Source organism: Vidua chalybeata, chromosome 1, assembly GCF_026979565.1.
Source record: "Vidua chalybeata isolate OUT-0048 chromosome 1, bVidCha1 merged haplotype, whole genome shotgun sequence".
Classification (NCBI taxonomy): Eukaryota; Metazoa; Chordata; class Aves; order Passeriformes; family Viduidae; genus Vidua; species Vidua chalybeata.
The window spans coordinates 1082547-1107482 of record NC_071530.1 but is presented as its reverse complement, the minus strand read 5'-3'; the positions used below and the strand labels follow the sequence as shown (position 1 = coordinate 1107482).

At 57.7% G+C, this 24936-nt stretch overlaps 3 protein-coding genes across 7 annotated transcripts; 1 reads left to right on the top strand and 2 right to left on the bottom strand.

Annotated features, from left to right (window-relative positions):
* Window positions 1-42: 42 nt before the first annotated feature.
* On the bottom strand, window positions 43-4108 carry LOC128793008 (zinc finger protein 768-like). The gene is made up of 4 exons (XM_053951949.1): window positions 3656-4108; window positions 2681-2801; window positions 2181-2294; window positions 43-1501 (listed from the first exon to the last, which is right to left on the bottom strand). The coding sequence occupies exons 1-4, from the start codon at window positions 4106-4108 to the stop codon at window positions 477-479; spliced, it is 1713 nt and encodes a 570-aa protein (XP_053807924.1). The 3' UTR covers window positions 43-476.
* Window positions 4109-5601: 1493 nt separating this feature from the next.
* LOC128784707 (zinc finger protein 423-like) lies at window positions 5602-11472 on the bottom strand. Its single transcript, XM_053936541.1, has 6 exons — window positions 11365-11472; window positions 10618-10744; window positions 9598-9708; window positions 8762-9238; window positions 8537-8662; window positions 5602-8106 (listed from the first exon to the last, which is right to left on the bottom strand). The coding sequence occupies exons 1-6, from the start codon at window positions 11464-11466 to the stop codon at window positions 6443-6445; spliced, it is 2607 nt and encodes an 868-aa protein (XP_053792516.1). The 5' UTR covers window positions 11467-11472; the 3' UTR covers window positions 5602-6442.
* Window positions 11473-12739: 1267 nt separating this feature from the next.
* LOC128784714 (zinc finger protein 282-like) lies at window positions 12740-24879 on the top strand. 5 transcript variants are annotated; one of them, XM_053936569.1, is made up of 10 exons: window positions 12740-13472; window positions 13974-14103; window positions 14337-14438; window positions 14856-14951; window positions 15189-15308; window positions 19375-19488; window positions 20590-20679; window positions 21329-21445; window positions 21608-21721; window positions 23293-24879. In XM_053936569.1, exons 1-10 carry the CDS (start codon window positions 13155-13157, stop codon window positions 24231-24233), a joined length of 2142 nt encoding a protein of 713 aa, XP_053792544.1. In that variant the 5' UTR covers window positions 12740-13154; the 3' UTR covers window positions 24234-24879. The 5 variants fall into 5 exon arrangements, with proteins under 5 accessions (XP_053792544.1, XP_053792554.1, XP_053792527.1 ...); XM_053936552.1 differs by having other exon boundaries at window positions 12742-13472; window positions 20587-20679; window positions 21332-21445; XM_053936561.1 differs by having other exon boundaries at window positions 12745-13472; window positions 15192-15308; window positions 20587-20679.
* The last annotated feature ends 57 nt before the right edge of the window (window positions 24880-24936 follow it).

Sequence of the window (24936 nt, the reverse complement as noted above, 5' to 3'; positions counted from 1 at the left end):
CCAGCTGCCCCGGAGCACAACAGGAGACCAGTCAGCTCAGTCTTTTATCTGATTCTTCTCCCGGCTGGTCCGGCCACCCAGCCCCCACAGCCTTCCCGGGGCTATCAACTGCCCCCAGGCCACTGACCATTCCCAGCCCCCCTCCCTGCACAGTGGTGGTGTTCAAACAACCCGAGTTCCACCTGGGATCTGACACAGCCGCTCCTCGGCTGAATCCACGGGGCAGCAGCACCGCAGGCTCAGCTCCAGCCACCGACCCTCCTCTGCTGCCTCGGGGCCAGTCCCATCCCACCCTGTGCCCTTCCCTGCCGAGCAGCACTGCAAGCTCCCTCCTCCTCCCGCTGCTCCTCCCGAGACCCAGGATGCCACAAATCCCACAGCATCGTGCACAAATTCCGGGTGCTGCCACAAGTCCCAGCTGCCCGGTGTGTCCCACGCTGAAAAACCACTGTCCCTTCCCTTCCCCAGCCCTCTGGCTACCGATTATCCTGGCTCAGAGCCTCGCAGGGCTCCAGCTCCGGCTCGTGTCCCGGCAAGCTGCCGGCCGGAGAGGTGGCCACGGCGTGCACCTTCTGGTGGTGGTTCAGCGACTGCCGGTGCCGGAAGCTCTTGGTGCAGCCGTGGCACTGGAAGGGCCGCTGCTGGGTGTGCCGGCGCTGGTGCTCCTCCAGCGACGCTTTCTGGGGGAAGCTCTCGGCGCACTCGATGCAGCGGTAGAGCCGCTCCCCGGCGGCGCTGCCCCGCGCCGCCCGGCCCGGCCACGCGCTGCGGAGCTGCGGCCCGTGGATGCGCTGGTGCTTCTGCAGGTGGTGCTTCTGCACGAAGCCCTTGCCGCAGGCGGGGCAGCGGTACGGCCGCTCCCCGGTGTGGATCCGGTAGTGCTTGTTGAGGTTGGACTTCTCGTTGAAGCTCTTGCCGCAGGCCGGGCACTGGAAGGGCCGCTCGCCCGTGTGCAGGCGCTGGTGCCGCAGCAGCGCGGCGTGGTGGGCCAGGCTCTTCCCGCAGGACGTGCAGATGAAGGAGCCGTTGCTCTTCCTCGCCCGGCTCTGCTGCCGCGCCAGGAGGTTCCGCGTCAGCCGGACGCTCTTCCAGCCCGGCGGCAGCACCCGGGGATCGTCCTGGGGACTCTGCTGCTCCCAGCCGGGCTGCGGCGACGCCACCTCGGCCGCCGGGTCTTCTCCCGGGGGCATTCCCTGGGCGAGCGCGAATGGCTGCTCCGTGCCCGCGCCCAGCGCGTGCTCCGTGGGGAAGGGCAGGCCCGGGGCAGGGTGAGCCTCCACCGGCACCACCACCGGCTTGAATTCCCCCAGGCAGAATTCCCCCAAGCTCTCTCCGGCCGCCTTCGGCCCGGCCACACCGTGGCTGTCCCAGGAAACCGGCTGCTCCTGGCTGAGGGGAACCTCCTCGTCCAGCCTGACTGCGGGCACCATCGGCAGTGCCAGGAGCTCAGCGCCGTCCTCCTGCGGCTGCTGCTCTTCCGTCTTGATCACGATCATCTCACCTGTGGAGAGACCACAGTTCATTCCCGGGAAGGGAAGTCCTCCCGTGCCTGCAGCTCCAGAGTGGGAGCGGGAGCAGAGGTGAGAGGAACTGACAAAGAACGAAAGGGAGCAGGAAAGGATTCCCAGGAGGAGAGGAGGTGAAGGGGGGTTGTCCGGGCAGCTTGTTGGACCTCAGGAACATCATGGAATCATGGAGTCAGTGAGCTTTGCAAAGCCCTTCAAGACCATCAAGTCCAATCATCAACCAAGCACTGTCCAAGGCCACCACTGTCCCATGTCCCCAGCTGCCACATCCACACAGCTTTTACATCCTTCCAGGAATGGAGACTTCACCACTGCCCTGGCCATGCTGGACTCAATGTCACTATGGACTGACAATACAATCCTCACAAAAAAAACCAAACCAGAGGGAAAGTGAAGGCAAAGCTGAGGTGCAGAGTCCTCCATTCTGGAAAGAACCCCATCAGGAACGGCAGAGTTTAAATGTGTGAATCCAGGGAAAAGGATCAAAGCAAAGCCTCCCCAAAGCAGGAGGGAGCATCTCCCCACAGGTACCCAGCTCCAGAGCCACCCTCACTGAGCCTTGCCCCAGGTTTTCCCAATTTCCATCCTTAAGAACTTTGCCCAGTCTGGGCAGGCTGTCAGTGCCCATCCTCAGCCCCCCTCGCTGTCACTCACTGTCACCAAGCTGTCCTGGCACCGCTCCCTTCTCCGGCAGCCCGGGGCTCCCTGGATCCTCCCTGTCCTCGGCTGGTGGCAGCAGTGCAGGTTTGGAACCAGCATCCTCGGACCCTGGGAAGGAGGGAGCAATGGGATGAACCGCTGACAGTGGGGACCAGCCAAAGCGGGGTCCTGGAATTCCAGGACATCTGATCACACAGGCCACTGGCAGCCGAACCAGGCACATGGTTTTTGCCCATCCCAGGAAGTGCCTGATGGACACTCAAGCCCTAAAATTTCAGCCCAAAATGAATGAGTACTAAAATGTAGGACTCTCCGCAGCAAATCCCTGCAGGGTGATCCATGTACAGCCCATATCCCAGGAAAAAAACCAGTGCAGGGACACCGACTGCAGGACACGTCACCTGGAGTCCCCCCATGTTCCACGTGGGGAGGGTTTGGAAGCTGCATCAGCCCAGGGATGGTGATGCCTCTGACATGATCTGAGTGATCCTCACCGAGAGGGACCGTGGCCTCGTAATTCCCCTTCCTGGCGATCCCATGGAGCTCCCGGCTGTCCACGCTCCCCAGCTCCTGCTCCGGCAGAGCGGCCTCCTCAGCCTCGCCCGCCGCCGGCACCTGGAAGCACAGGAGGCTCCACCTGGGGGTCCCCACCGAGCCCCTCCCCGAGCCCCTGGGGATCTGGAGCTCCTATGGACAGAGCCATGTCAGGGGGGACATCCCCAGACATCCCAGCAAGGCTCAGCTGTTCCTCCCCAGAGCAGGGGCAGACTCCCAGGATCCATCCTGGCAGCCAGGTGAGCAGTGACACCTCAGGTGGGAGCAGCACAGGTGGCACCATCCCACATCACTCCAGTAAGGCCCAACATGGCTGAAACACTTGGGGTGGGTGTTCTGCTCCCCCTCTTCCCTGGGGACAGGGACAAGCACCAGACGAGCCGTGTCCCTCTGGCTCCCTGCAGCTCCTGAGAGCCAACAGCACTTCCCATGGCCACATGGCCACCTGGGGCACTTTCCCACAGCTTTGGGCACATTTCTGTCACCTGTGGCTTGTCCATGTCACACTGAGCACATCCCTGAGAGCTGGGACACATCCCTGTCCATCTCTGGCACATTCCCATTAGCTGGCGCTTGTCCCCCTTTGTCACCGCTGGCATGTTCCTGTTATCTGGGGCTTGTCCCCCTTACCTACACCCCATCCCTGTCACTGAGGGCACATCCCTGTTCCCTGAGACTCATCCTCATTGCCATGGGCCCATTCCTGCAGCCATGGGCTCATCCCCATCCCGTTCCCCAGAGCTTGTCCCTGCCACCGCTGGCATGTCCCCGTCCCCGCGGGCTCAGCCCGATCCCCATTTCCCGGCGCCCGTCCCTTTCCTCATTCCCTGGGGCTGGTTCCCGTCCTCCGGGCCCATCCTGTCCCCGTGCGGGCCCGTCCCGGCTCCCTGGGCCCTGACCCCCGTCGCGGTTACCTGTGTCCGTTCCCGGGCGGTGCCGGTGCCGGTGCCGGTGCGGTTGCCCCCGCAGCGGCAGCGGCGGAGCTGGCGCTGGATGCGGCGGAGGCGGCGGGAGTTGTCCCTCAGGAGCGCGGCCAGCCGGGCCCCGCCGGCCCGCACCGTGCGCTCCAGCCCCGCCACGCGCCGCTCCAGCCGCTCCAGCCGCCGCTCCGCCGCCTCCACGCTCCGCTCCAGCCGCCGCTCCGCCGCCGCCACCGCCCGCAGCGACAGCCCCGCCGGGGCCGCCCCGCCGGGGCCCGCGCCGGGATCGGGGCCCGCGCCCTGCCAGGCCTCGGGCGCCCACTCGGGGTCCTGCTGCGGGGGGAAGAGGGCGGTGAGGGGCGGCGGGGCCCGGGGTCCCGCCGGGGGTCCGGGGGTGCCGGTGCCGCGGGGTCCCGCCGGTACCTGCGCGCGGCCCCACTGGGCCATGGCCGCCCCTCACCGCCGCCGCCGCAGCGCCCCCTGCCGGCCCCGCGCCGCCCGCGCCGCCCCGCCCGCGGCGCCGCGCCGAGAGACCCCGGCCCGGCCCGGCCACATCCCCGTTACAGCCCCATCCCATCTACAGCTCCATCCCCATCCCCGTTACAGCCCCATCCCATCTACAGCCCCATCTACAGCCCCATCCCCATCCCATCTACAGCCCCATCCCCATCCCCGTTCCAGCCCCATCCCATCTACAGCCCCATCTACAGCCCCATCCCATCCCATCTACAGCCCCATCCCCGTTACAGCCCCATCCCATCTACAGCTCCATCCCATCTACAGCCCCATCCCCATCCCCGTTACAGCCCCATCCCATCTACAGCCCCATCTACAGCCCCATCCCATCCCATCCCATCCCATCCCATCCCATCCCATCCCATCCCATCTACAGCCCCATCCCCGTTACAGCCCCATCCCATCCTATCTACAGCTCCATCCCATCTACAGCCCCATCCCATCCTATCCCATCTACAGCCCCATCCCATCTACAGCCCCATCCCCATCCCCGTTACAGCCCCATCCCATCTACAGCTCCATCCCCATCCCCGTTACAGCCCCATCCCATCCTATTCCATCTACAGCTCCATCCCATCCCATCCCATCCCATCCCATCCCATCCCATCCCATCCCATCCCATCCCATCCCATCCTATCCCATCTACAGCCCTATCCCATCTACAGCCCCATCCCTGTTACAGCCCCATCCCATCCTATTCTATCTACAGCCCCATCCCATCCTATCTACAGCTCCATCCCATCTACAGCTCCATCCCATCCCATCCCATCCCATCTACAACCCCATCCCATCTACAGCTCCACCCCATCCCCTCCTATCTACAGCTCCATCCCATCTACAGCTCCATCCCCATCCCTGTTACAGCCCCATCCCATCCCATCCTATCTACAGTTCCATCACCATCCCATCTACAGACCCATCCCATCCTATCTACAGCTCCATCCCATCTACAGCCCCATCCCATCCCATCCCATCCCATCCCATCCCAGAATGGGTCAGGCCGGAAGGGCTCATCTGGTCTCACCTCCCTGCTCAAACAGGGTTATCCCAGAGCACACAGCACAGGATTGTGTCCAGACCATTCTGGAATATCTCCAGTGAGGGAGGCTCCACACCCTCTCTGGACAATCTGTTCCAGGGTTCAGTCACTGCACAGGGTGGAAGTTCTTCCTCCTGTCCAGGTGGAACTTCCTGGGCATCAGTTTCCTGCCTGTTCCTCTTGTCAACACTGTTGCCAGGTCCCACAGCGAAGAGCCAAGCTCTATCAGTCCCGTCCCATCCTATCTCCATCCCCATCCCAATTTCAATCACATCCCCATCCCCATCCCATTCTGTCACATCCCACCCCATCCAAATCCTATCCCATTCCCATCCACCCCCATTCCATCCATCCATATCCCCTCTCACCCCCATCCCACCCTACCCCTATTCCATCCTCATCCCATCCGTCCCCACCCCTGCATGAGAACCACAGCTCCAGCCCTCAAATCCCCAGTGCCCAGCAACCCCCAGTGCCATTCCCAGAGGCCCATCTGGACCCCATCCCCACCTCAGACTGGGACTGCAGCCCCCCAGCAGCAGTGACACCCCCCACCCAGTGTTCCGTTCTCACTCTTCCATCACTCCATGCCACGGATCCCATTCCTGGTGCCGCCCCACCCAGCCGGACCCAGCAGGACCCTCCCAGAGGCCCCTCAAGGAATCCACGTGCAGCATCCTGGTGTCTACAGCATTTATTGGCACTCTCCAGAAAAGGGACCCACTCCCAGCATCCCACCCGCCCCACCAGGGCTTTGGAACATGGAGCCCCCCTCACATGGGCTGGGCAGGTGCCCCCACCATTCCCCACACCAGAGCAGGGGAGCCAGAAAATGTTGTCCATGCTCCAGCCTCCATCTGGAGAGGGATAGAGGGGAGAAGGTCTGACAGTGGCCTCCGGTCCCCAGGAGGTCACTTCAAAATCCAGCAGCAGCATCACATCCCTGGGAGTCACTTGACGGTCCAGTAGCACCATCTTGGGAGGTCACCTCAAGGTTCAAAAGCAGCATCTTATTCCTGGGAGGACACCTCAAACTTCATCACATATCCCATTCCTGAGAGGACACCTTAGAGCCCAGCAGCAGCAGCATCCCATTCTTCACCTCAAGATCACACAGCAGCCTCCTATCCTAGGGAGGTCAACTTAAAGTCCATCAGCAGCACCCTGTATCCCGGGAGGTCACCTCAAAGTCCACCAGCAACATCCTGGGAAGGTCACCTCAAATTTCAGCAGCAGCTTCCCACCCCTGTGCGCACACCCTGAGATCCAACAGCGGCCTCCCGTTCCCGGGAGGACACCTCCAGGTCCGACAGCAGCGCCCCATCCCTGGGGGTCACAGCCTGGCTTCCCACCCCGTCTCCTGCTGCGGGTGCCGCCACAATGGGCACCTGGTTGGCGCAGGTCAACGGCCGCTCCTGCCGCCTGTGGATCCTCTGGTGCGCCTTGAGGTGGGAGAACCTCTTGAAGGTCTTCTGGCAGATGCCGCACTGGTGGGGCCGGACGCCCATGTGCATCCAGTGCTGCCGGACAAAGTCCGAGACCCAGGTGAAGCTCCGGTTGCAGCAGGGACACAGGATGAGGTGGTGGCCAGAGTGCCGGCGCTGGTGCACCGTCAGGAAGACCTGGTTGGAGAAGGTTTCCCGGCACTCGGTGCACGTGTACATCATTTTTCCAGGTGACAGCGAGCACCTGGCGGGGCCAGGCTCCTGCCACACCGTGCCACAGTCCCTGTTTGGGGCTTGTGGCTGGGAGGACGGGCACAGGGTCTGGCTGGGACACTCCTCCGGCTTCGAGGCCTGGCAGGTGCCATTGGCTGCCCAGGTTTGGGGCTGGGATGTTGGGCACTGGGATGCCGGGCATGGCCCCTGGCTGGGACACACCTTCACAAGCGAGGGCTGGCAGGTGCCATTGGGTGCCCAGGTTTGGGGTTGGGATGTTGGGCACGGTGTCCCCTGGCTGGGACATGCCTTTGCATCCAAGGGCTGGCAGGTGCCATTGGGTGCCCAGGTTTGGGGTTGGGATGTTGGGCACGGTGTCCCCTGGCTGGGACATGCCTTTGCATCCAAGGGCTGGCAGGTGCCATTGGGTGCCCAGGTTTGGGGTTGGGATGTTGGGCACGGTGTCCCCTGGCTGGGACATGCCTTTGCATCCAAGGGCTGGCAGGTGCCATTGGGTGCCCAGGTTTGGGGTTGGGATGTTGGGCACGGTGTCCCCTGGCTGGGACATGCCTTTGCATCCAAGGGCTGGCAGGTGCCATTGGGTGCCCAGGCTTGGGGCTGGGATGTTGGGCACGGTGTCCTACTAGGACACTCCTCTGGCTTTGAGGCTTGGCACGTCCCCTTAGCTGCCCAGGTTTGGGGATGGGATGCTGGGCAAGGCACCTGGCTGGGACACACCTCCAGCTCCGAGGGCTGGCACGTCCCGTTGGCTGCCCAGGCGCGGAGATGCCGCCTGATTTTCTTCTTGGACATGAACTTGCGGTTGCAGTGGACGCAGACATAGGGCACCCAGTTGTTGTGGCCACGCTGGTGGATCAGGAGGTTGATCTTCAGCAGGAAGGTTTTCCTGCAGATGGGGCAGGAGTAAAATTCCCGGGCGGCATTTCGCTGCCAGGCCATGGGCCGGCCCACGCAGGAGTCCTTCTCCGGCTCCCCTGGACTGGGATCTGCCTGTTCTGTCGTTTCGTGCACATCTGGTGTCACCTCCTTTCCTGGTTCTTCAGGAATGTCGGCCACCGGATCTTGGCCAGTATTCCCTGAATCTTTCACAGCCTCCTCTTCCTGACCCTTGTCCTCTTCCAGACCCTTGGAGGGCGTTTTGGGCATTGATGGCTTCTCTGCGGCAACCTCCTCCTGCGGCACCTCCATTGGGATCCCCGCTTCAGCATCTCCTGGGGATTTTTTAGAATCCAAACATCACTTTCCACATGGTTTTAAGGCATGAACAACAAAGGGCTTTGCTCCCACCCTCCCTCACTTCCCGTCCTGTTCCCAGACAGCACAAATCCCAGCCCAGCTCTCGTCTTCCAGCTCAGTCTCTGGACTGTGTAAAAGCCAGGAACAGCCACAACTTATCCCTGTAGACACCCCAGGAGCAGTTTGAGGTGGAAAACATCACCCAGGGGGACAGGGGATTCTGACAACCACCCTGGGGCTTGTCTGGGCAGGCGCGCCGATGCCGTGCTGTATCCCAAACGATTTCAAGGGCTCGTAACAGGATTTGTTTCCCTTTCCTGGAAGCCCCAAGCCTGGAGAGAGGCCCAATAGACCCCCCCAAGCGGCTGGCCCCACCAAGGAGGGCTAAGGGTTCTGCCCCAGTACCTGCAGCAGGGGGAGAACAGTTCTGACCCACGGCTTCCTGACAGCGCACGGAGAGCGGGCGGGGAGGGGACGGGGTCGGCTGGCTGAGATCCGCCAGGACAGCAGTGCCTTCCAGAGGGACGGGTGCTGTGAGGGCAAGAGCAGTGATGAAGGTGGGTAAGGAACAGCCAGGCAGGGAACGAGGACCCCTCACAGCAGCAGCAGCAGGATTTGCCAGGAACTCACGTGTTCTGCAGTTCTCTGGGACCGCTGGGCTCCTGCTTTCCTCCATCGGGTCCCCACTTTCCTCTGCTGGGTTCCCGCTTTCCTCTGCTGGGTTCCCGTCTTCCTCTGCTGGGTTCCCGCTTTCCTCTGCTGGGTTCCCACTTTCCTCTGCTGGGTTCCCACCTTCCTTTGCTGGGCTCCTACCTTCCTTTGCTGGGTTCCTGTTTTCCTCTGCCAGGCTCCTGCTTTCCTCTGCCAGGCTCCTGCTTTCCTCTGCAGGGCTCCTGTTTTCCTCTGCCACGCCCCAGATTTCCTCTATCAGGTTCCCACTTATCTCCACTAGACTCCAGCTTTCCTCCACCAGGTTCGTGCTTTCCTCTACCAAGTTCCCACTTTTCTCTGCTACATTCCCACTTTCCTCTGGCTCCCTGCAGCCCCTCTCCATCGTCTCTGTCTCCAGCAGTGCATCCTCGCTGGTGCAGTTCTGTCGGGCTGGCTCTGTGGAGGACAAGGACATTTGAATTCACCAGCAGACAGTGAAAAATCCCATTCCACAGGGTGCCAGGATCCCTCACACCCAACCAGCTGCTGGAGCATGGGCTTCCAGGCTATCCACATGTCCCAGCAGGTGTTCCCTCACAGCGGACACCTCCCAATCCCTGGAAGTGTCCCAGGTTGGAAAGGGCTTGGAGCAACCTGCACTAGTGCAAGGTGTCCCTGCCCATGGCAGGGGGTTGGAAAGAGATGAACTTTTAAGATTCCTCTCAACCCAAATGCAAAATTCTGGGATTCTGGGATTCACAGTCCCAGTGAGCAGCCAGAAGCTCGTGGCACAGAAGGAACCCAGTGTCACCCACCTACAGCCAGCTCTGGGGACACCTCTGCTGCCTCTGGCTCGGATTCCAGCGGCGTGCTCAGCTCTTCTCTTTCCAGCTGTAGCAACAGTTCAGGCTTGGACAGGGCACAGTCTGGGCAAAAGCAGGACAGACATCAGGCACACGATGGGACAGGGACTCTGCACCCACAGCTGGGCAACAGAGCCAGTCCCAACCCAGGAAACTTCATCTCCAACCGGGGCCACGACGGGAGTTATGGATACAGAGAGGAAACAGCAGGCAGAGCTGACAGGAGAACATGGAAAGCAACCTCTGACAGTCCCCTGGGAACAACTGCAAGAAAATCCATCCTTGCTCTGTCCCCGCTACAGAATTCCCTGCTCTCCCAGAAATTCACCTTGCAGATAGGAAAACACCCTGAATGACGAGAAGGGAATCACGAGGCTTCTGACTGCGCGTGCGCCCAGAGCGTGAGGGCAGTGCTGAGGGACCACCTCGAATCCTGGGGGCAATTCTGGGCCCCTCATGCCAAGGAAGACATTGAGGGGCTGGAGCGTGTCCAGGGAAGTGAACAGACCAGGGGAACAGAGCACCAGGAGCTGGGGGGGCTCAGCCTGGAGAAAAGGAGGCTCAGGGGAGACCTTCTGGCTCTGCACAACTCCTTGACAGGAGGATGGAGCCAGGAGGGAATCAGGACCTGCTCCCAGGGAACAGGACAAGAGGAAACAGCTTCAAGGGGAGGTTCAGGTTGGTTTTTAGGGGAAATACTCATGGAAAGGGGTGTCCCAGGCAGAGAATTTCAGAGGTGACAACCCAGGGAGATGACAACACCAACAATGTACCTGTTCTCCACGACAAAAAGACACCAAGCACTTACTACCCTGTCCTGCGTGTCCCTGCCACGCTCCAACCGCTGCCGGAGGGGACAGGGAAAAGGGAGGATTATTTGAGAGCTGGAGATTCCAGTGAAAGGCAAAGAGGCAGAGAAATGACCCCAAGAGAGCTCCCTGGGGCTGCCAACCCGGCGCAAACGCAGCCTACACAGGGACACCAGCATCTCGTAGTTGCCTTCCATGACGCTCCGGTACATTTCCCTCTGTCCCTCGTCCAGGCTTGCCCACTCCTGCCGGCTGAACCGCACTGCCACATCCTCGAACAGCACCGGGACCTGCAGCACCAGCGGGGATGAGGGACAGGGCAGCTCCCCCAAACAACTCCCAGACCCTCAGACCTCCCCCAGAACTTCAATAGCTCCAAAACCCCCAAACGGAGTCTTATTCCCAGTCTCCTAAACCAGCCTCCTCCCAGCAGCCCACTGGATTCATCCCCAGTCTCCTGAAACCCACCGCAGCTTCCTCAAACAGCTCCCAGATACCCAGGAGTCCAATGGATTCATCCCCACAGTTTCCTAAAACCCACTGCTGCCCCCTGAGGAGCCACTCGAGCGGCTCCCGGCCATTCCCACCCCGTCTCCTGAAACCCACCGCAGCCCCCTCAGGAGCCCCCCAAACCGCTCCCAGCCCTCAAGAGCCCCACGAGCTCCCTCCCAGCCACAAACCCTCCTTCCAACAGCCCCATAAGCTACACCCAGGCTCCCCCTCGACCTCCCACCAGCCCCTAAGTGCCCCCCCCCAGTCTCACTCCTAACCTCCAGCCCCACAATGACCCCATAAGTGACTCCCCCATCACTCTCCTAAGCGCCCTCGGTCTCACGCTCAGCCCCACAAGCGACCCCCCATCCTCGCCCCCTCCGGGGTCCCCCTCCGGTTCGCCCATCGCGGCGCTCACCCCGCGGAGCCGCAGGGCGGCGAGGGGCCGCTCCCGCAGCGCCGCCTCCGCCCGCTCCATCCGCCGCTCCAGCGCCTCGAGGCGCGCCTGGAGCTCCGCCATGGCCCCGCGCCGCTGCGGCCGGGGCGGGCCCGCACGGGACACGCCGCCGGAGGGGCGGCACCGAGCTCCCGGAGGGGTGGCTTGGATGGACGGAGGGATGGGTTGGGAGGGCGGCACCGAGCTCCCGGAGGGGTGGGCTGAACGGATGGATGGGACGGTGGGATGGGTTGGGAAGTGGCTGAGTGGCAGCTCCCGGAGGGTCGGGGTCGAGGGCGCGGGGTGTGGCTGCAGGACGGGGCTCTCTCTGCTGGGCTCGGTGTTGTTTGCCTGGTTCATCACTGGCCTGGGTGAAGGGGTCGCTGAGTGCTCAAAGCTGGGAGGGAGGAGTGGCTGATCACCCCGAGGGCTGTGTGGCCCTTCAGAGGGACCTCGGCAGCTTGGAGAGATGGGCAGAGAGAAAACTTCTGGAATTCAGCAAGGGCAAGCCCAGGTGCTGCAGCTGGGGAGGAACAACCCCCAGGTACCTGCACAGGTTGGGGGTGACCTGCTGGAGCAGCTCCGTGGGGAAGGAACTGCGGGTCCTGGGTGACAGTGAGCTGTCCTTGAGCCAACAGAGTGTGCTGGGGAAAAGAGGCCAATGGGATCCTGGGGTGCATTGGGAAGAGCATTCCCAGCTGGTCGGGGGTGATCCTGCCCCTGTGCCCAGCCCTGGAGGCACCTCTGGGGTGCTGTGTCCAGCTCTGGATCCTCGGCACAGCAGGGACAGGAGCTCCTGGAGCTGAGCAAGGGCCTGGAGCATCTCGGTGCCCAGGAAAGGCTGAAAGAGTTGGGGTTGCTCAGCCTGGAGAGGAGCCCCAGTGAGAGGGGCCTCAGCCCTGGGTGTCCCTGAATGTCCCTGTGTCCCTGGGTTTCCCTGTGTCCCTGGGTGTCTCTGTCCATCCCTGGGTGTCCCTGTGTCCCTGGGTGTCTCTGTCCATCCCTGGGTGTCCCGGTGTCCCTGGGTGTCTCTGTCCATCCTTGGGTGTCCCTGTGTCCCTGGGTGTCTCTGTCCATCCCTGGGTGTCCCTGTGTGCAGGGAGGGGCAGAGCAGAGCCAGGCTGTGCTCCAAGGCCCAGCGATGGCACCAGAGCCACTGGCAGGGACTGATCCCAGGAATTCCCCCGGCACAGGAGACAGAACTGCCCTGGGCAGTGCCCAGCCCTGAGCAGAGCCCAGAGAGGCTGTGGGGTCTCCTCCCTGGGGATATTCCAGAACTGTCAGGATGTAATCCTGAGCCCTGTGCTCTGGGATGGCCCAGCTGGAGCCACCACCCCTGTGGTCCCTTCCATTCAGGAATTCTGGGATTCTGTATCCTGCGGGGAAGCGCCGCTGCGGTGGAACCCCGGGGGGATTTTCCTGCCACTCCGATCAGCATCAGCCCCTTCCCGGTGACTGACAGCTGTCAATCACGGCGGGGGCTGCCGGCCGGCGGGGGCCGCTGTGGCGGCGGCGGAAGCGGAGGAGGAAGAGGAAGCGGCGCTTCTTGGCGGCAAGGAAAGGCGGCGGCGAGGCAGGGCAGGAGCGGCGGCGGGCAAGGGCCGGTCCGAGCGGAGAGCTCCAGCTCCGGTGCGGGCGGCACGGCGAGGAGCGGGCCGGCCCCGCGCCGGTGTGCGGCGGCCGGAGCGAGGCTCTGCTGCCCCGGCTGTGTCGCCCTTCGCCAGCCCCGGTGCCGCAGCCCGTCCCTGCGCTCCGTCTCTCCCGGTGCGGGGATGGAGCTGGCGGGCGGCAGCACCATCTCGCTGTGGACGGTGGTGGCGGCCGTGCAGGCGCTGGAGCGCAGCGTGGCCGCACACGCGTCCCGCCTCTTCAGCCTGGAGCACCGCGCCGGCAACAGCGAGAAGAAGCACCTGGACTGCGAGAAAATGGTCGGGGAGTTCGGGAACCAGCTGGAGAGCAAGTGCGCGGCGCTGGGCACCCTCATCCAGGAGTACGGGCGGCTCCAGCGGCGCCTGGAGAACATGGAGAACCTGCTGAAGAACAGGAATCTCTGGATCCTCAGGCTGCCCCCCGGGATGGAGGTCCCCAAGGTAAGGGATGGGTCTTTAAGGGGCCGGTGGGGGGACAGGGACAGCGCAGAGGTTCCTCTGCTCCTCACCTCTCCCGGCAGCCTTCCGCCATGGAAATCATTCCACGGTCTCTGCCAAGATTTCTTCTGCCGCCTGTCATGCCAAGGCACGAAGCAGGAAGTGATTGCTCCTGCGTATTGTTATATTCAGCTGGTTTTCCCCACAAAAGGATGGGCTGTCACGTTTTTACCAACAGCGGGAAGTTCTTCCCCACTCTGAGGTCCCCATTGGGATCAAGCTCCAGGAGGAAGTAAGAATATTGTGGAATACACAGTTCATCTCCCAAAGTTTAGCAAAGATCCAAACTGTTACTCTCAGTGTCCAGAGGATGCCCCAAGACAGGAATTTTCTTTGCCCCAAGACAGGAATTTTCTTTCCCTGACACCTGCTAGCAGGGATAAGTAGGGAGTAGGATTCTCTGTGTTCCAGGAGCGGTGCTGAGTGTCACTTTTGGGATTGCAGGCCCCGGCTGTGGCATTGGAAAACGATGCCACCGGCTTTTCCACTCAGGATTGGGAGAACCTGGAGGAGTGGCAGAGGGAGCTGTATGGAAAGGTGCTGACAGGGAAGAGAGACGCCCTGGTCCAGCTGGGTGAGTGCTGCTCTTGGGTCAGTTATCAACACTTTCTGGTTAGGGAATCCTTCCCAGTCGTGGGAAGCAGATTTGTGGGAACACAGTGAGACCGCTGCCTGTGTTTGAGGACTCTCCGTGCTGCCCAGCCGTGTGTTGTAGCTGCTGGAGCTGGTTTGGGGAGCACAGCTGGGTGTGTTCCTCTCTGTGCATGCAGCACAGAAACATTCGCTCCTTTCTCTGTTCCTTGTCAGACGATGTCATCTCCGAACCTGCCCTCCTGTCCCGGCTCCAGGGAGGAGAAGCACCCTGCAGTGAGGAGGAGGCAGCTCCTGGAGAGATCCCAGCAGAACCAGGTGCAGGCCAGGGATGAATTAAAGCTTTAATCCTGAGGGTGAGCGTCGTGTGGTGCTGTCACCAGACAGAGGCTGGCACAAGGTGATGGTCCTGGTTTGCACAGAGGGAACTTCTTGGACCTCAAAAGGAGCAGCTTCAGGGGGAGTAACAGAGAGTGGTCAAAAAATGTAACAGGTTTGATTTTTAGGATTACAATTGAAGAAGACATTTTTGGCTGTGAGGATGGTGATGCCCTGGCACAGATTGCCCTGTGGTTGCCCCTGGATCCCTGGAAGTGTCCAGGGCCAGGTTGGACAGGGCTTGGAGCAGTCTGGGATAGGGGAAGGTGTCCGTGTCCATGGCAGGGGGCGGAACAAGATTAACCCAAGCCCTCCTGGGATTCTGTGATCTGATTCCATGATTTCTGACATTGGCAGAGGCTCTGCTGTTTGAACTCAATGTGAGCAGCTGGGACAGCAGAGAAGCGCAGGAAAACCAGGAGGGAAGAGCAGGGCTGGCTGCACCTGGCCATGGTGAGTGTTGTGGAAGGGCCTGGGCTCGAGGGTGTGGAGAACCCTCTGGAACTGGGGGGAACAGGGGGAACTACTTCCCTGCAGGGCAGAGCAGAGCTCCCAGGAGCAGGAATGGACGGTGCTGGAGAGGCTGTGTGTGGCAACAGCATGGGTGGGTGGGCACCAACTTCTGGGGTAGCAAGGGATCAGTCCAGTGGGGCTGTGATAACCAGCAAAGGAGTTTCCTCTTTTCCTCAGCAGACTGCAGCATTCCAGAGCCAAGCTTTGCTGTCACCGTGAAGCAGGAAGAGGAGGAAGAGCCGTATGCAAAGGAGCAGGGAGCCATGGAGGGCGTGGAGTTCTCTGAGCTTGGTGTGGGTGAGTTCCGAGCGATCCCACAGCATCCTGTGCTGCTGGGGATGCGGGAATCCCTGACATTCCTGCTGTGGGACAGCGTGCTGAGATGTGGGGGCTGAGGGGAGGCAGTGGGGAGAGACCAGGAGCCATGCTGAGGTGGGGAGTGGGCAGGAAGCCTGGGGAGAGTTTTGTTTTTGGGAAGGTGAAAGTGCTGGGAGGATGAGGCACTGCAGGTGAGGATTCTGGCATACCTGGAATGAATCCCTCAGAATACGAGGAATCATTAAGTTGAGAACAATTCAGGAGAGGGAACTTGTTTCTGTCTATTTGAAAAATGCTGGTTAAATATGCAGCAGTAAATTCTCGATTTTTAATAAAAATAACATTCAGCCTGTGAAGTTCTAAATGCTTTCTTTCAATCTTTTTTATTTTTCAAATAATTTTACCTGCTGTAAATGGTAGTTTGTAGTATTGTACCTTATGGATGGAGAGACAGAAGTTGACCTCAAATCAAAAAAAAACCCATAATGTTCAATTGTTTTTAATTGTTTTTTTAATACTGTGGTGGAACCTGAGCAGGACAATGGTTCTCCATGTGTGTATCCAAGATCCAAACAGACCTGAAGTGTAAAAATGTCTAAAAATAGGGTGTAAATAAGCTCACAATACAATTCTCATCCAGATCACGTCAATCCTGCAGCCAGCAAAACATTTTCAGTGTTGTGGTCATGATGGGATGAGTCCAGGAAGAGAAAAAATGTTTCGTTTGTGATTTCTTTTGAGGGTTTTTTATTTCTTGGTGCATTTCACTTGTGTTTTGACAGCAGCTGTTTGTTCTGGAACACAAGTTCAGAGGGGTTTTTGCCCTCCAGAGTCCCTGTGAGTGCTGTCACAGGAGTGGTAGAATATTGCAATTTACAGAGAAATTTAGACCCAAATATGGAGGGTGGAGAGAACTTGAAAATAAACAGAATTAACAAATCAAATCACCTAAATAATAATGACCTCATTATTGTTTAGGTCACACGGAAATCAGTTTCCCATGGAAAAGTTTATGCTTTCTGGTTCAGCATAAAATTTGAGGTTTCAGTCAAAATGCTCAGTTGTGAAGAGTATTTTTAGCTTGCTCTTATCCAAGAATCCATGGGTTCTGTGGACTGTCAGATGATTTGAATGGAGTTTTTCCCTCACAAGGAAATGCATGAAATCAACAGTTCATCTTACTTCAAAATGTCACGGAGACATCAAACCTCTTGACTTGATGGTGTCATGACAATGGAACTGTTGGGGTTCCTGCAGCATTTCATCTCCTGTGGATTTAATCATTGGAGACAGAAACCAACTTCCAGTCACAATCTGCTTGGTCAGATTTCACTCAGGAACAAATGAGTTTAGAACTCTCCTTAAAATTTTGGTAGATTTGCTGCTTTAGTACAGAAAGAAGGAAAAATACACTCTGTGTTTTGGCCCAGTTAGAACTTGGATTAAAACATTTTATAGCTTCATTTTTTAAAATATCCTTAGTGCCCTAAATTGCAGGACAATACTGAGGCAGAGGCTTCCTGCTGGCAGAGAGCTGTCTTAGGTGGGTTATTGGGAAGGAATTCCTGGCTGAGGGTGGGCAGGCCCTGGCACAGGGTGCCCAGAGAAGCTGTGGCTGCCCCTGGATCCCTGGAAGTGTTCAAGGAAAAGTTGGACAGGGTTTGGAGCAGCCTGGCATAGTGAGAGGTGTCCCTGCCCAGGGCAGGGAGTGGTGCTGGATGAGCTTCAAGGTCCCACCCAAACCATTCCAGAATTCCATAAGAACAGGATGTATTCCAGGATAATGAGGGGAAACTGTGGCCTCGTGAAGCAGTGGAGGGACATTTGCGATTCCCTTGTGACCAGAATATCCTGAGTTCTGTTTGGGATCATCTCAGCAGCACTGCTGGGTTATTCTACAACCAACCTGAGGTGCCCTTTTTTGGGCTGTTTCTGTATTTTACATGTTCCGTGTTTCATCACTTTTTGAAGATGCCTTTGATATCAGAGGTGACGCAGTATTTTACAGTCAGTCACAGTTTCTCTGTTCCAGCCCAGCTCTTCTGAATTTCAGAGACAAATACATGTATTTGTAGCAAATCTCCAAGCTATTTTGGGATTTGTGTTGTTTGAATTGCAAAATAGAATCCTGAATTCAAAACAAAATGTGAAGTGACACAGAAAGGCACTGCTTCCTCAGGACTAGGAGGAAGAATTGAGATTGTCCCTGAGCACAGGCAGAGTGATGCTTGCAGGAATCACAGAACTGTGGAATTGTTGAAGTTGGGAAAGGCTTCTGACTATCAAGTCCAACCATTTCCCAGCACTGCCAAGGCACCATTAACCCATGTCCCCAGGTGCCACATCCACACGGCTTTTCAATCCCTTCAGGGATGGGGACTCCACCACTGGCCTGGGCAGCTGTGCCAGGGCTGGACAGCCCTTTCCAGGAAGGAATTTTCCCAGTATCCCACCTAAATGGATAGGAACCACAAACTCTCATGGCTCTGAGAGGATCCTTGATCCCTCACAGCTCTGAGGGGACTCCAGTCCCTCACAGTTCTGAGAGGATCCTGATCCTTCAGTGCTGTGAGGGGACCCTGTTCCCTCATGGCTCTGAGAGAATCCCCCAAGCCTGTCACAGCTTGGATGGGACCCTGATCCCTCACAGCTCTAAGTGGGCCCCTGACCCCTCCTGGCTCTGAAAGAATCCCTGATCCCTCATGGCTCTGAGGACCTTGTTCCGTCATGGCTCTGGGTGGAACCCCGATCCCTCACTGCTCTAAGGGAATTGTCCCTCATGGATCACAGAGGATCCTGTTTCCTTCATGGCTCTGGGTGAACCCTGACCCCTCATGGCTCTGAGGACCCTCATGGCTCTGGGTGGAACCCCAATCCCTCACAGCTCTGAGGATCCTGTTGCCTCACGGCTCTGGGCTGAACCCAAATCTATGATTGTTCTGAGGGGGGGATCCTGTTCTCTCACGGCTCTGGGTGAACCCTGACCCCTCATGGCTCTGAAAGGATCCCTGATCCCTCATGGCTCTGAGGACCTTGTTCCGTCATGGCTCTGGGTGGAACCCCAATCCCTCACAGCTCTGAGGGGGATCCTGTTCTGTCACAGCTCTGTGTGGACCCCAATCCCTCACAGCTCTGAGGGGGATCCTGTTCTGTCACAGCTCTGTGTGGACCCCAATCCCTCACAGCTCTGAGGGGGATCCTGTTCTGTCACAGCTCTGTGTGGATCCCAATCCCTCTCAGCTCTGAGGGGGATCCTGTTCCCTCACGGCTCTGGGTGGAACTCCCAATCCCTCATAGCTCTGGGTGGACCCCGATCCTTCACAACTCTGAGGGGGATCCTGTTCCCTCACGGCTCTGGGTGGAACCCCCAATCCCTCATGGCTCTGGGTGGACCCCGATCCCTCACAGCTCTGAGGGGGATCCTGTTCTGTCACAGCTCTGTGTGGACCCCAATCCCTCATGGCTCTGAGGGGGATCCTGTTCCCTCACGGTTCTGGGTGGACCCCGATCCCTCACAGCTCTGAGGGGGATCCTATTCCCTCATGACTCTGGGTGGAACCCCCAATCCCTCATGACTCTGGGTGGAACCCCCAATCCCTCATGGCTCTGGGTGGAACTCCCAATCCCTCACAGCTCTGAGGGGGATCCTATTCCCTCATGGCTCTGGGTGGAACCCCCAATCCCTCATGGCTCTGGGTGGAACTCCCAATCCCTCATGGCTCTGAGGGGGATCCTATTCCCTCATGGCTCTGGGTGGAACCCCCAATCCCTCATGGCTCTGGGTGGAACTCCCAATCCCTCATGGCTCTGGGTGGAACTCCCAATCCCTCATGGCTCTGGGTGGAACCCCCAATCCCTCATGGCTCTGGGTGGAACTCCTAATCCCTCACAGCTCTGAGGGGTACCCTGTTCCCTCACAGCGTGCTGTGGACAAGGTGCAGGAGCGCGTGTGGCCAGGATGCAGTACGGGTGGCCGGGGTCACGGTGGGTGGCAAAGAAGCCCCATGGTGCCCCCCGGCCGCCCCTCACCTGCCATTCCCCGCAGGGCCGGACGCCGCTGGACACAAGGCCCAGGCCCCGGTGGAGGGCAGGAACCGGCCGGCGCCCCGGAGCTGCCAGGACCGGGATGTGAGAGGGAATCCTGCAGAGACCGGCTCCGGTGAGTGGTCTCAGGGCCAGTGGTGGGAGAGGGATGTGGGACACAGAGCACCTGCCAGGACTTGGGGACATCTGGGCTGTGGGTGGTGTTTTGGCCTGGAGAAAAGGGGGCTCAGGGGGGACCTTGTGGCTCTGCACAGCTCCTGACAGGAGGGGACAGCTGGGGGGGTCGGGCTGTGCTCCAGGGAACAGGGACAGGAGGAGAGGGAACGGCCTCAGGCTGGGCCAGGGCAGGTTTCATCGGATATCGGGAAAATTCTTTCCCCAAAATGTCTGTCCAGCCCTAGCACAGCTGCTCAGGGCAGTGGTGGAGTCCCCACTGCTGGAGGGATTTAAAATCCCTGTGGATGTGGCACTTGGGGACATGGTCACTGGTGACCTTGGCAGGGCTGGGGGAATGGTTGGACTCAGTGGCCTTAAAGGGTTTTCCCAACCTCAACAATTCCACAATTCTGTGACCAGCATCTCTCCAAGGCCCTTGCTGTGCTGAGTTTGGTCTTACAACTGCTTCTGTCAGGTATTCTATCCCCACCAGCCTTTCCAGGATGTTCCATCACACCTTTCTTTTCCCTCTCCTAGAAAATCCACCAGTCCCCTCTGCCAGGTCTGCACTGTAAAGGTGCAGAGCACTGGCCCATCTGCTTTTCTTTATTTACTCTACAGACTTTACTTTTCTCTGTAAGTTTTATTACTTGAGTGAATTTCTCTAAGAACTCAGTTCACATGAATGTTTCTCTGATGGGTGAGAAGTGGTATGTGACTGAGAGGGATTGAAAAGAAACAACAGAACTCTGGCAGCACCAAGAGAGAAACAGAACTCAAGGACAAGAATTCAAGTGGCTCTGGCCTCTCCTGGGGCCATGGAGAACATGTTTTCACTTGCATGAAAAATTTGTGCATTTCTCAGGCTCAAACGTCTGCTGAGGGTTTTGTAACCAACATTTCAGGTCTGTTCAAGAGGCCTTGGTCAGCAGGAACTGGAACTGGAGCGAGGTTTTCTCTGGAATGTGAGCTAGAATAGAGCAGATCTGCCTGGGCTGGGCTGACAATTGGAATTAATTTTGTGTGGTGTTAAAATAACACTGGTTCCTGTTAACAGAAGACAGCATAATCCAGATTAAGCAAGAGGAAGAGTTGTGCGCTGCAGATCGGGAGGAGGAGGCTGCAGAAGCTCCTGGAGAGCCCTGCCCAGGTGACTAACTGCATACCTCAGAGGGAAAATGAATCAGCAGGATTCAATTCAAGCAGGATTCAGGTTGTGTGCTTAAATTCTCCACCTCTGCTCATGTATTTCAAATCTTTAAGAAGTTCTGAGCAGACTTGCCAGCAGATCCGACAGGCGAGAGCTGGTGTTGCCCCTTTCCCTTCTCACGGACATTTTGGAGTTTGTGGCTGCACAGGTGGTTCTTATCCAAGCGTGGATCTCCCTAAATCCCTTCAGGTTGCCTTTTCCCTCCTCCCTTCCCTTCTGGGGTTTTCCTGGGTGAGAAGCACACAGACTCCTCTGAAAGGCTGCAGAGCCCAGGGCCCTGTTCTTTGCCGGCTCACTTGGAGCCTCTTTGTTTTACAAATGAGCTGCTCTGCTTTGCAGATTTTCCTGCTCTTTACAAAGGTAGTGGTGCTGCCTGTTGGCTCCACTAGAACTGCACTTGGCTTCCTGTGTTTGTAGCCAGCTGGGACTTTTAGACCTTTCCAAAGGTTTCCTTAAGAAACTGGGCTTAGGGGAGCTTGGCTTGGGGTAACAACCTCCAAACAAAGCCCAGAGCAGAGCAGGTTTTCAGCCTTGTGAAATCCTGAGTTTAGGCAGGTATGATACACTTCTCCTGGACTTCCTCCCTTAGCAGAGCAAGGATTTTACAAGCCTGAGGCATCCGGTCAGACCGGGAAAGGCAGCGAGGTGGATGCCAGGGAGCTGCCAGGCACAGAGGGTGAGGACCTCCAGAGAGATCCTGCCACAGGTGAGGATCTGCCAAAAAGTCCCCTGCGGGAGTTACCCCTTAATGGCTCTTCCTGTTGTGCCTTCCCTGCTGCTTTGTTACCGTTGTGCATTCCCAAATTATCCAGGCTTTGTGGCTTCCCCCTGGTGTTTCTCAGTTGTGTAAATTCTCCCCAACGAACAGGATTTCAGACTTATGCAAGGGATGTTTCATCGTGGATTAAACAAGAGGAGGAGCCACCCTGCTCTGCACCACAGGACTTGGAGAAAGAGGAAATCTCTGCAGATCCAAGTACAGGTCAGTAATGGATTTCAGCTGGGATTTTGGGGACAGTAAATCCAGTTTAGAGTATTTTTTAATACTGTATGAAATGTCACAACCTTACGTTGTTAACCATGACAGAACTGGGACAAACCTCAGTCTGCTGCTTAATATTTGGTCACAAAAATTTTGGGTTCTGTCAGCTGAAGAGTCTCTTTCCCTCTTGAGCCAGCCAAAAGCTGTCAGAGGCACTGGCTTGGGCTTGTGTTGAGGCAAGCCCAGAGCTGTATGGATTGACTTTGTGCTGCTTTTATTTCAATAAAAACCTGGCTGGGCCCACAAAGTGCTGGGCAAGGGAGTGACATCAGCTGGTGGCCAGTCACCAGTGGTGTCCCCAAGGTTGGGGACATACTGGGGCCATTGTGTTTGATGTCTCTATCAGCGATGTGGATGAGGGGATGGAGGGCACCCTCAGTCCTTTTTATGGCCAGGATTCCCTGCCCTGAAGACAAATTTCTCATTTCCCATGCTGTCAGTTCTTTCAGACCTTTCTGGAAATGGTTTGGAGGCTTTGGGGATTTTTGGTGGTCTTGATCCCCTCCCTGTAATCCATTCCCACTTCTTGACCTCATTCCTGCCTTTGCTCTGTGTTGTGCATGTCTGTCCCAGAAATTGCTGCCTTATCTCCATATGGCACCCCTTCTCCAACCAAATCGTGTTCTTTCTCATGGCTCCATGGCCATCCAGTTATCAGTGTTTGGGACACACATTCCTTTATTTTCTGGGAATTGGGAGCTCAGTGGGTCTCACTTTGGACCACAGTTTGTAGGGTCTCAAGAGAGTGGGCTTTAATCAGTGATTTTCCATCCTGGCAGCAATTCAAGTCAGTGACTTTGAAAGCTCCATAACAAAAATGTTACTCCACTTGGGTTGTTATTCAGGCAAGAAAAATTGGTTCTGAGGCTGTTCATTAAAAAACAAGTGCTCGTTAGACAGGAGGAATTCCTGGGAGCAGAGGGTTCTTCTGATAAGCTCAGGAGGGGAGGTTTAGGTTGGATATCAGGAAAGAGTTCTTCCCCAGGGGTCAGTTGGGGACCAGGCAGTTTCCCCAGGGAATGGGCACGGCCCCAAGGCTGCCAGAGCTCAGGGAGCATTTAGACAATACTTTCAGGCACAGGGTGGGATTGTTGGGGTGTCCTTGCAGGGCCAGGGGTTGGACTCCATCCTTGTGGGTGTCTCCCAGCTCAGGAGATCCCATAGTTCTGTGATTTGCTGGGCTAGCTCGGGGCCCTGCTTGTACTCTGCTCCTGGAGATGCTCAGGAGAGTGTCTGGAGAGCAGCTGGGAGCACTGAGGTGGGACAGTGTCTGCTCTGTTATCTGAGTGAGAGGCTGAATCTGAGACTGCAGCAGTTTTTTTTTTTTTTTTTTTTTTTTGTAGATTTAAAAAAAATACTGTTGAAAAAAGTCCTTCTATTTTCCTGGAAGTTTTGTTTCAGTGGATGCTGGTACTTTGTTCCTCCCTCAGTATTAAAGATTTGGCTTTGGGCTGGGAGGGACATTCCTAAGGGGACTCCTGAATTAAAAATCTCTGAATTCTCTGCTTCAGATGAAAATGTGAAGAGGGACCATCCAGCAGATTGCATGGAGAGCAAGACCTGTGACTTAGAGGTACCAGGAAGGCCGGGAGAGTCGTTTCCCAAAGATCCCAGCCATGGAGTGACATGGGACAGTCAGTGGAATTCAGAAATGATGGAAACAGCCACCATGGGGAATGGGAACAGCCTTGGGGGTGACGCTCAGTACGATTTCTTTAGCGCTCAGGAAAGGAGCCTGGAAAAGAGGCCCTGTGTGTACAAGTGTGAGAGGAACTGCCCACAGCAGGACCAGCCTCAGGCACTGCAGGGAGAAGGGGAGATGTTTCCAGGCCCCACCTATGAGAGGATGTTCCCTCTGCTGCAGCCACACCCAGGAGAGGTGGGAATGGGCCCGGGAGAGACGGGAATGGGTCCTGGAGCTGCTCCCACCTCCTGTGAGGGGCCAGGGCCCCACTCTGAGTATGGAGAGACTCCCCTAGGCACAGGCAGGCCCCGTGACCAGGACAGCCTGGGCACAGAGGAAGCTGCTGAAAACGAAGAGAGCTTCCCCACGGACACATCGGGATCCAGCCCCTGCTGGGAGCCACCCCTGGCCCGGGGCAGCCCTGCCCAGCAGCAGAGCCAGGGCCGGGGCAAATCCTACATTTGCAGCGACTGTGGGAAAAACTTCGTTTGCCATTCGTGGCTCGTTAGGCACCAGACAAGTCACACGGGAGAGAGGCCCTACAAGTGCTCCAAGTGTGACAAAACCTACAGGAGGAAGGATTACCTCCTGAACCACCAGCGCCGGCACACGGGAGAGAGGCTATTCCAGTGTCCTCTCTGCAGCAAAAGATTTGTGCTCAAGAGGAGCCTGCTGAAGCATCAGGAAGGTCACATGCAGGACACCCACGTGCCGCTGGTCAGCTGGCCCTGCAGGAACATCAGGGGCTCCGTGATGCATTCCATATAGGACATCCCCCACACCCCCTTGGTGGCTGCTCGCTGGGCCAGGGCAGCACCCCCAGCTCTGTGCCAGACCCTGATGGCAGGAGGAAGCTGTGGTGCAGCCATCCCGAGCCTCTCCCAGGAAAAAGGAGGTGGCTGGGGGTTATTTTCCACGTTAGACAACATTCACCAGTGCCTGTGGATTTGAGGAGGTGGAGTTTGGAGGTACTGCTGGCTGTGAGTCCCTGTGGGAGAGAAACCACGTGTACACGGAACAATTTGTGATGTGTGTTACAAAGAAGGGTTGTCTGAATAGAGAGAAATTATCCAAAATGTTATTCCAGGAGTCCTTAGAACGGGCTGGGAACAAGCGAGTTAAAGGTATTAATTGTCCACTAAAGGAGTGTAAGGGTGTCAGGAAACACACACCTGGGTGAGGTGCTTTGGGAAAGGAAGTGTTGCCCCTGTGGCTGTAGGAGGAAGCCTCTTTCTTCTGTGGCAAACAGAAAGAAGGCTGCAGAGCCTGGGAGGCAGCCTGTTCCCACTGTTAAATCCTGGGGCTCCTCAGTTCTGAACCCTAAGGGAGAATTCCTGAAGGGTGAGATCCTTCCTGGGAGCTAGAAAATGGCCAGGGAGCCCGGAATATGGTTTTAATTCTGCATAGCCTTAAAGTTGTGTTGCATTTCTTTTCCCACATTGTTCACCGTCTTCTGTGTTTGTTCAGTTCT